The sequence below is a fragment of the Piliocolobus tephrosceles genome, chromosome 15, assembly GCF_002776525.5.
Source record: "Piliocolobus tephrosceles isolate RC106 chromosome 15, ASM277652v3, whole genome shotgun sequence".
In the NCBI taxonomy this organism is placed as follows: domain Eukaryota; kingdom Metazoa; phylum Chordata; class Mammalia; order Primates; family Cercopithecidae; genus Piliocolobus; species Piliocolobus tephrosceles.
This window is the reverse complement of record NC_045448.1, coordinates 28,300,878-28,310,965: the sequence shown is the minus strand read 5'-3', so window position 1 is coordinate 28,310,965 and position 10,088 is coordinate 28,300,878. Positions and strand designations below refer to the sequence as shown.

Genomic DNA, 10,088 nt, shown 5'->3' with positions numbered 1-10,088 from the left:
TCCATACGGTCCCAGTGCCAGGAACAGAGAGGACGCTCGACAGATGTCTGTCAAGTGCACAAATGGGATGCAAGTCCTGTTGCTCCTGGAAGAGCTCCCACTGCTGACACACAGAAAGTGCTTAGCCAATGTATGTGGAATGGAGTAACGGCTGCCTGGCTCAGTGCTGCTTTTCTGTTCCACTTTACATCAATGCTTTGCCCGTCCTGAGCTGTGAGAGCCCAGACTTGTGGGCTCACCTGTGTCTTGGTCACACTGGGCCCATCTTGGTCAAGGCCTTTTGGCTCCAGGATGACCCAACACCTCTTCCTGCAGCCTCTGCAGGCCTGGCCACCCCTCCCTGGATGTGGGACACTCCTCAGGGCCTCTGGACCACAGAAGACAATACCCTCTCCAGCCCGGGAAACCCTGCTTCTGGCTCTGGGCTGCCTGCCAGGGCGGCTCACATGTGAGCAAGCGGGCACTGCTCTGGGGGACGGAGGGGTGCTGGAGAGGGAGCGTCTCATCTTTCAGCCGACAGCTGTGGATGGCCACACTGTGTGTTTATCCTGATTCTCCAGACGGATCACGAACAGTCCCAGCGCATGGGCTGGCCCGCAGCGGATGAGCGAAGGGGCCATGCCTGGCAGTCAAGACTTGAAAAAAGTCTAATGTTTACTGTATATTTTCCAGAGAGGAGAACCCCCTGGCTAATCCTGTGCTCCAGATTTGACAGAACACATGCCTACTCCGTGGGGTAACTGCTCCTTAGTGCTCACTAGAATCCTTAGAAGGCAAGTATATGAGCTATTGGTTAAAAGGGGGGAAATAAATGATTACTTAATAAATGTAACTTGGCTAAGGATGGTGGCTCATGCCTGTAATCCTAGCACTTTGGGAGGCTGAGGCAGGAGAATCGCATGAGCTGAGGAGTTTAAGGCTAGCCTGGGCAACATAACAAGACCTCCGTCTATACAAAAATACAAAAATTAGCCAGGCATGGTGGCACGCACCTGTAGTCCCAGCTACTTGGGAGGCTGAGGTAGGAGGATCATTTGAGCTCAGGAGATGGAGGCTGCTGTGAACTGAGATTGTGCCACTGCAATCCAGCCTGGTGACAGAGTGAGACTCTGTCTCAAAAAAAGTAAATAAAATTTTAAAAAAGTAACTTAATAGACAAAACCTCTGGAAACAAGGGAACCTAGGAGTTTAACAGAAGAGACGAGTCAGGGCCCCCAGGTCGTGCTGCTCAGCACAGGCTTACTGGGGAGCCGCGGGAGGAGAGGAGGGGGAGGTGGCAGGCGGATAGCCTTGGGCAGAGGGCCTGGGAGACCACAGAGGTGGACAGCTGGCAGCAGGGTTCAGAGACACTCTAGGTGGGAATGGCTCCAGCAAGAGGACTGGATTATCGTATGGAAGAGGCCAAAAAAGATTTTGTTGTTTTCGGTCAGTTAACGCTTAAGGACTGGGATGTGGAATGGAAAGGAAGGAGTGAGAAGAGGGACAAGGAGCAACTTGTGCCAAACCTAAAAGGCAAGAATAATAAAGATAGGCTTTCTGAGCGCCCACTGAGTGCCAGGCACTGGTGAAAGTGTTGCAATGCTTATAACTCCGTGCCCTGATCGTGGAGTCCTCCGCCAGCACCATGTGGTGAAGTCCCATTTTGCAGAGGAGGAAACTGAGATCAGCTGGCTTGTTCAAGTTCACACACCTAGGAAGTGGTGCAGCCCGGATTTGACTCAGGCCAGCTGGTTCCAGAGCCCGTGGGCCTCAACTCAGCCAACAAGCCCATTTGCCTTGCCAGGGCTTGGTTTCGCTGAAGCGGGTCTCCAGGCTGGAGTTAGTTTTGTGGAGGGGCCGAGCCCTGGTGGCCGCTGGCTGCTAACTGCTGGCAGTTGGAGTGGGTGAGGCTGAGGGGGCCGCTGGGCCTGGGTAGCTTGGGCAGGAGCCAGCGAGGAAGGGGAGGTGCCTCACGGGGCTGCCTGTTGGTGCGGGCAGAAAGGCGGGAGAGACAGGCAGAAGCAGCCATCTGGGTTGTGCAACCTGCAGCCCACGCACGCCGAGAACCACCAGCGTGAAGTTGGGATGAGGAGTCCTCCTCCCACCTGGTGTGGGCTGGAGTCCCAGGAGCAGGCGCTGGGGTGGGACAGCGGGGGATCAGCTGGTCTGAAGCCCTGGTTGTGGGTGAGTGCGAGCACATGGGTGTGCGTTTCTGCGCATGTGCGTGGCGAGGGACTGTGCCCTTGTGGAATCTCCCCTAGGGCAACCTGGCAGTGTGAGGCTGACCCTTGCCCCAAACCTCCTGCCCTCGGGCATGACATCAGTCCCCAGCTGGGCTGTGAAATGAGTCCCCGTCGAATCCTTCCATACACCTACTTGAACTCACGTCCCTCATTGACACTGTCAGAGCTGACCCTGGGTAAGCAGCCCTCTTATTCGGCAGACCTCACCTTACTCAAATGATTTTTGGCCTCCCCAGGATTTGTCCTGATACATTCCTTTGGCTGCCTGCAGGGGTGGGTTCTCCTAGTTCTGTGAAGGGTCATAGGATCGAGAAGGCGCCGTGTGGGAACTACCTGGAACAGGGTCTGGACTGTCACACACGGTGCTTGAGAAGGGAGAGGGCAGCTGTCACTTTTAACACCCACCCACCACCCTGTTTCCAGATGGCACCTGGCACCCTTCTACCTACTGCTCTATGGCACCTGCACAGACAGCCAGCAGTCCCTGGGAGCTGCAGAGTTCCGTTCTGGAGCAAAAGTGAGATCATGGAGTTGAAAGGGACTGATTTTCATTTTCTTGCGTGGCTCCTAGGCTTACTCAAAGGGCATTTTTCAAAGAGGCTCTCTGGAATGAGGAGACTTCTGTGGAGGGACTTGCTCCATGGGACTTTAAGAAGGGGGTGGTGGGCTGTTTTGGGGGAACATGAGTGCGTGCCACACCCTCCACACGCCATTTGGCTGGCTCATCCCGACATGTTGCGGAGGCGGCTGGCCCAGGGTAGGGTGGCTCATTCTGGCCATCCCTGGGTTGCTTGCGGAGCTACTTTTCTGGCCATGATGACCCATGACTTATTATGACCCCAAGCACAACCTCTTAGACTTGTGAAGTGTGGTGCCTCCAAAGGGATCAGAGAATAGTGACAGAGTAAATCCTAAGAACCCTGTAGAAGGAAGACACGTCTTTAGGCCTTAGTTGCTTCCCATTCAACCTGGAATTAGTTCGTGGACCCTGCTGTCTTTGGTAATACCTCGGTAATTTTCCTTAATAATTGTAACAACTTTTTCACCTTGTTTTCCTCAAATATTAGGCTGTTTTTTCAACCAAGTGTGTTTTGGACTTTAACCAGAGACTATGGCACAAATTTTGAAGTCAGGTTTATTTATTATTTATTTTTTATTTTTTTTCCAACTGTGGGCTGGCCCTGGCTCAGCCACCTGAGAACAAGTTATTTATGTATATGTATGTAGCCATATCGGCATACCCATCCACCCATCCACAGGCACAAAGACCACTTCCAAGTCTTTCTTAGTTTGTTGCATGTGACCCCACAGAACTCCTTGGACCCAGCTGACCAGGGTTTGATGCCCACTTCATGTGATCTGGCCAGACCCAGCTACTCCAAGCCCCTCCCCTCACAGGGAAAATGGCAAAAACTGGTGTGTACATGTCTTATACAGGGCTTTGTATACATTAGATGCTCAATAAAGCTCTCATTTGGGGACGCTGGATAACAGAAGTGGAAAGAAACAGAGGGACCTGCTTCACTTCCTTGTGAAATGAAAAAAAAAAAAGGAAGGGAGGGAAGGAAGGAAACGGGAGGGAAGGAAGGAAACGAGAGGGAAGGGGGAGAAGGTAGGATGGGTGGACCCAGCTTCCTGTCCTTGGGTAAGTTATTTATTTAACATCTTTGAGGCTCCGTGTTTTTATCTATAAAACGAAGACAATAACACCTATTTCATTTAGTTGTTTCAAGGATTACACAAGGCAATGGGTGCACCCGGCACCCGATTTCTAGTTAGCGTTTGTACTGGCCCTGCACGTAAGCACCATAGATGCATAAAAAAAGGCAAAGGTTGTATTTTCATGTTTTCGAGCACCAACGAATTAGCTATGATGCCATTAATAGAATTAGATGGCCTATGACCATTAGATGAAGTTCTTAACATTCACATTAGGAACTGTGGGACAGGCTGGTCCCCATGAACTGGGGCAGGCTGTGGGATAGTTTTATTTATAGGCCTGAGCAAGAGGCAAACCAAACGCAGTCGTCCCTCCGGCAAGTCAGCTGCGACTCCAAGAGTGTGGAGCTGTCAGGAACTGAAACCCAGTCCGAGGCAAAAGTGAACCACGCTGCTCTGATTTCCTTGCCTGTGGGAAAGCAGGGGCCGGGGCGGATGAACAGGTCACTGGGTTATTGCTTCTCCAGCACTGCTTGGAGCCTGAAGTCCTGCCGAGAGTTTAAGCAAGACCAGCGTGGGGGGTGGGGAACCCCCACAAATACATCGCATCTCTTATCCATTAAAATTCAAGATGACTCATCATTTTGTCTTCCTGGTAATCCAGACAGGGTCACTTTTCCAAAGGCCAAATTCATTGGCAGGACTTTTTAACAGGGGCATTCTGACTTTTTAGAAAAAGGCCAAAGTCAACATCAGAAAATCTTTTTTCTGGTCTGCGGTAATAACAGTCACTGTTTGTCAAACGTTACTGCGTGCCAAGCACTGCACATGGTGCTTTAGGTACTTTTCTTATTTTTTTCTCACAACCCCAGGAGGCAGGTATTTATTCCCATTTTATAGATGAGGATAACAAAACTCAGATTAAGTCAAGACAGTCACTGGAGCCAGTTCACTCCAGCAGAGGCTCCCACGATGACCCTCCCTGCTCCTCCCAACTCTGCGTCCAGTGATCTCACGTTGGTGGCCTGCAGTCTGTCATGGTGGGAGTATTTACACCAGAGAAATTGGCAAATGGTACAAACCAAGGTCCTCCTCTTTTTTTCCTCTCTCATCCTCAACCTCATAGTCTTTCTAGTTCATGTCTCCACAAGAAAATGAGCTTTAATAGAGCATCATTTGAGGCCGGGTGTGGTGGCTCCCGTCTGTAATCCCAGCACTTTGGGAGGCCGAGGTGGGCGGACCATCTGAGGTCAGGAGTTCAAGAGCAGCCCAGCCAACAAGGTGAAACCTCGTCTCATTAGCAGGGCGTGGTGGATTACAGCCATGTGCCTGTAATCCCAGCTACTCAGGAGGCTGAGGCAGGAGAATCTCTTGAACCTGGGAGACAGAGGTTGCAGTGAGCCGAGATTGCGCCACTGCACTCCAGCCTGGGAGACAGAGCCAGAGTCCGTCTCAAAAAGAAAAAGAGAGTCGTTTGGTTGTAGGCAATGCGTCCTCAGGAAGCTGGGCTGCTGGAAGAAGCTGAGCACTGGCTGAGCAGGGGTCCCCTGCTCCTCCTCCCCGGGCCTCACAGATGCCTGATCATATCCAGGTATTACTGGTAAACACAGCTGAGTCCTTTTCCTCATCAGTGCTAAGCGAGAGAGATTCCACTTAAATTACAAGGGCTGAGTAAGCTGGAGACAGGATTTACTAGGTAGTAATAATGTGCTCTCACATATGGTTCTTTTCATCTTCAAAGCATTTTATAGCCATTTACTAATTAGTCTTGGGCTGCCCTCTGTGTGCAGGTACAACGCTCGATGACAGGCTGACCCGGCAAGAAGTATTTACAAATATACAGGTGACCGCCACTCACTCACAGGTGCCACTGGCTTCTGTTGCTGTTGTGGGGTAAAGATAAAATCACGCAACCCTGGAGTTTGAGTCCCTGGTTCTGGAAACATACAGTGCTGATTGTCACCTTGTGGTGAGTCCCCTCTAAGAAAACCAGCCCAAATCCTCCCCTGCGGCAAGGAAGTTGAAAATCTTTTAAAAATAATCATAAATCTCTATCCTCACACCTATGTAATGTCCAGCATCCTTCACTGGGAAAGAAAAAAATAAGCTTCGGTTTGTTCATGAGAGTATGGACTCACATGAGAACGGGTGCTGGAGGGGAGCCAGGAGCCTGGGTTGGGTCTTGGCTCCAGCCCTGACCGGCTGGTGATCCTGGGTAACTCACTTAGCTTCTCTCATCTTCCGTTTCCTCCTCTGTGGAACAAAAGCAACCCCATTCAGTTGCTCACAGCCCAGGTCTGCTGTAAAGTGTGCTGAGCTAATGCGTGTGGCAAAACTTCTGCGTTAGACTGTGTGTGCTTCGCTGATGGGCACGGTCTCGTTCGTAATCTGGGTCTGTGGGCCCCCAGGGGCTGGCAGGGGCAGGAGGATGACATTCCCAGGCCACACTGCCCACTACTGGCTGCTGTCACTGCTGAATGCTTCTTTGAAATGCTGAGGGGATGTCCAGTCCACAGGACCTCGCCCCCTCCCACTGTGCCAACCACCATCTGCTAGAACTGGAACCAGAAAGAGTTGACTGAGCCTGGGCTTGCTTCAGACCCAGTTGCAGCTCAGAAGCAAGCCTGGGCTCAGTCAACTCTTGGTGCTGTGCACAGTAGAGCCCAACCCATACCCCTCCATCAGGGGAGGGTGACCCTAGCAATCCTAAGTGACCGTGCCATGGCGCCTTACTGGGGGGATGGAGGAGACATGGGGCATGGCACACAGCTGCCCCGAGTGGAGGGGTGGTCAGTGGGCCAGGGTCAGAAGCAGTGCCAGTGTGGTCAGCTGGCTTAGTGGGTCATGATCACTTGCTCAGTAGAATTGCTGGGGGAGTTTTATCAAAATCTAGAAGACTAAGCCCCAGCTAGTGAGATTCCAAGTCAACAGGCCTGCAGTGGGAACTACCAGAGCAGTAGCTTCCTAAAAAAAGCTCCCCAGGTGATCTGATGAGCCGAGCCCACGATCCAGTCCAGCCTCCTCCTAGTATTAATATTATGGAGAGGAAGGGACTCACTCAAGGCCACGTAGCCAGTTAATGGCAGGGCTGGCATATGGACATAGGACACTGGACTGTTGTTCTTGTCCTGGGAATTCCCAAAGTTTCAGGGTAGGGGGCATTGTACCCACACGGTGAAAAAACCCAGAGCTGGGCCGGCCTCCAGCTGACAGGCAAGACGGGAGGTCTGTTCCAGCTGATCTCCAGCCTCCTGAGAACATTCCTGGGTGCCAGAGAACACGGGAAGGAGAGGCACGCCTTCTCCTCACCAGTCCTCACAAGGGCCCAGGGCTGGTTCTTTTGGGCTCACCTGGTGAAAATGGGCTCCCACAGCCACAAAGGGAACTAAGGGAAGAGGTGAGAGGCCCTGTGAAATCATGTGTGTGTCCTGCAGGAGGGGCTGGTGGCTTCACCTCGGAATGGGAAGGCCAGAGGGTGTCAGGGCGAGCACCCAGGCCGGCTCTTGCCCTCACCTCTGTGGGTGGTGCATGGGCCCTGCTTCCCTGTGTGGAAGGCCATCAGGACAGGACCAAGTGAACCAAACTGTAAACCTGGTGATGTGGTCAAGTTGACGGCAGCCATCTTGTGTTTTAGCTAAGGGAGTGTGTGATGGTACAAGGAAGCCTGGCTCCAAGTTCCCAGATTTGCTCCTACTTTGCTGTTTCTAATTTGCATGTTTCCTTAACTCTTGGGCCTCAGTTCTCTCCTCTGTACACTGAAGGGAGTAACGGGGTAGAAACGAGGTGACTTCTGAAGACCCTTCTGGCTGTCATATCAGTAAGTTCAGGGAAGATGGCGTCTGCTCAGGCTATCTTCCCCAGCTCCGTTCCTGGCTGGCTGCACAGCCGCCAGGCCCCGAGCCCGGAAAGCAGACACATTCCCATGATAACCCATGACACCCAAGCTCTGTCTTTGTGTATAATTCACACAGAGCTGCAGAGGCCCAAAGGACTCTCCCATCAGCCTAGGGAGAGGGGAGAGCGGGAAGGACAGAGCCCTTGGTGCACTCAGCAAACTTGAATGACTACCTACTGTGTGGAGCTGGCCTGAGCACAAGGTGCCCACACAGGGGTCTGGAGGGTATGGATGGCCGGGGCTGGGGGTGTGTGTGCTAGAACCCATTTGTCATTGAGCAACAGCTTTTGGCCAGGCTGGGTGAGTGGCTGAAACCCAGCGGGTTGGTCAGATTGACTCAGGTAAGTCCTTCTCACAGTGGAGGACTGCGCAGATAGGAAATGCTGAGGTATGAAACACACATGCACGCACAGAGGGAAGACACTAGTTTCAGAGGAAAAACGGCGAGGGGCATTTAATCTGAAAACTTAAGAGGTCTCAGAGACAAAGGCTTTGGAAGAAAGGTGTGGGCATTCCTGATGCTTTACTTTCCCCGGAAAATTACTGCACCGTAATTTGTGAGTTTATTTCTTCCAACTAAGAAATAGAGGCAAGAAAGAGGGAGTAACCCGAAGTGAAGGGCTCTAGGATCCAGGGACCACCAGCCAGCTCAAGTTGGATTTCAGCAGTTGGGGCTGCCTGGGGTGTGCAAAGCTGCTGTGTGAGCAAAACGCTGCCGTGAAGACATTCCAGGCGGCTTCCAGGAAGCGGCTGTATGTGCTGACACGCATGTGGACAGGCAGTCTGGCTGGCCACCTCTCAAGACTGGTGTTTCCTAGAGCTTTCCATTGGCAAACGCTGCCTCCTGGAACTGAGGGACAAAGGTTTTGAAATAAGCCCTGGTGGGAAAAAGGGGAGAAAAAAAATTGTGGTTAGCACAAACAACTTGAAAAAAAGTGCAACTCGGAGCTTTCAAGCTAACTCAGAACAGTTGTTATTTATTGTTCATGCATGTTGGGCTGGATTTGCCTTCCCTGCTGAGGCAAAGCCCTTCGGATTTTTCCAAGGAGGTGCACGCAGTTCACTACTGTGATATCTCTCAGGAATATTCAAAGGGCCCGTATGTGCGCCCTCCTGGCTGCCAGTTCCTATGAGATACCTGCACTCAGGTCCTGCTGCCTTTTTTCAGGACAAAGACAAGGGCCTGGTCCAAGCTACAAGACAGTGTGTGTGCAATTGAACCACACTGTCATTTGGAGATCTGAAGTATCAGGAAGGTTGCCTTTTCCACTTGGTTGGACCTTTGACTTCATAAAGACAGAGGGTCTAATAAGCTTTTTAACACACTCTTATTTTTTTAGAGATGGGGCCTCACTCTGTGAGCCAGGCTGGAGTTCAGTGGTCCAACCATAGCGCACTGTAGCTTTGACCTCCTGGACGCAAGTGATCCTCCTGCCTCAGCCACCCAAGTAGTTAGGACTATAGGCGTGTGCTACCACGTCAGCAATTTTTTTTCACTTTTTTGTAGAGACAGGGTCTTGTTACATTACCCAGACTGGTCTCAAACTCCTGGCCTCAAGGGATCCTCCTGCCTCAGCCTCCCAAAGTGCTGGGATTATAGGCCTGAGCCACCACACCCAGCGCTAATAATTTCTAAATGATTCATGGTCTCCATTTATTTCCAAACGCATATGCAGTCTGGTCTACTGGAAAGAAAGCTAGGCTGGGTGTTAAGAGAACCCCTCCCAGTCAGTGGAAGAGGGGTGGCAGGACTGGAGGCAGCCCATTTGGCCTTTTCGGCATCCCAGTTTCTAATCTGTGGAAGCAGGGCCAAGTTCCACCTCAGATGTGCACCTGCCGAGCCCACACTGTGTCAGGCACCGTACAAGGCATCAGGTGTGGCGGGGTGGCCCAGCCATGGGACCCGCCACGTGGGAGACTGCAGTGTGGAGGAGCTGGACACATGGGTGACCCCACATCAGGGCACCAATGGCAGTCCCGTGGGCCGCAGTCCGTGCAGCAGGGAAGGGGCAGTGGAGGGGCATTTCCAGCAGCAGCTTGCTGTCAGTTGAGAGGTGAGGGAGAAAAGTGAGGGGAGGAGAAGGGAGGGGCTGCAGAGGAAGGACATGGGCACCCGTGCTCCTGGTCACCAGGCTTGCCTTCTAGCCCCGCCCCACCGACACCCACACAATCACAGTGACACCTTACGTGTCCAGGAATCTCACCTCAGAGCAGTGGTAAGAACCAGGCAGGGCCACCAAGACCTGTCACCCTCAGCACTGCAAAGACTTCATCACCTCACCCACAGGGAGCCTCCCACAGTCCATTTTATT

At 52.2% G+C, this 10,088-nt stretch overlaps 1 protein-coding gene across 4 annotated transcripts in view; it reads right to left on the bottom strand.

Annotated features, from left to right (window-relative positions):
* Nucleotides 1-8,203: 8,203 nt before the first annotated feature.
* Nucleotides 8,204-10,088, bottom strand: part of BABAM2 (BRISC and BRCA1 A complex member 2) — a 454,732-nt gene continuing 452,847 nt past the window's right edge. For all 4 annotated transcript variants that reach the window (XM_023217257.2, XM_023217259.2, XM_023217258.1 and 1 more), the window contains one exon: nt 8,204-8,654. Coding sequence is in view for 2 of the 4 variants with exons in the window: in XM_023217259.2 (XP_023073027.1) it covers nt 8,591-8,654 (64 nt within the window). In the remaining 2 variants the exon portion in view is untranslated. The remainder of the gene's footprint in view (nt 8,655-10,088) is intronic.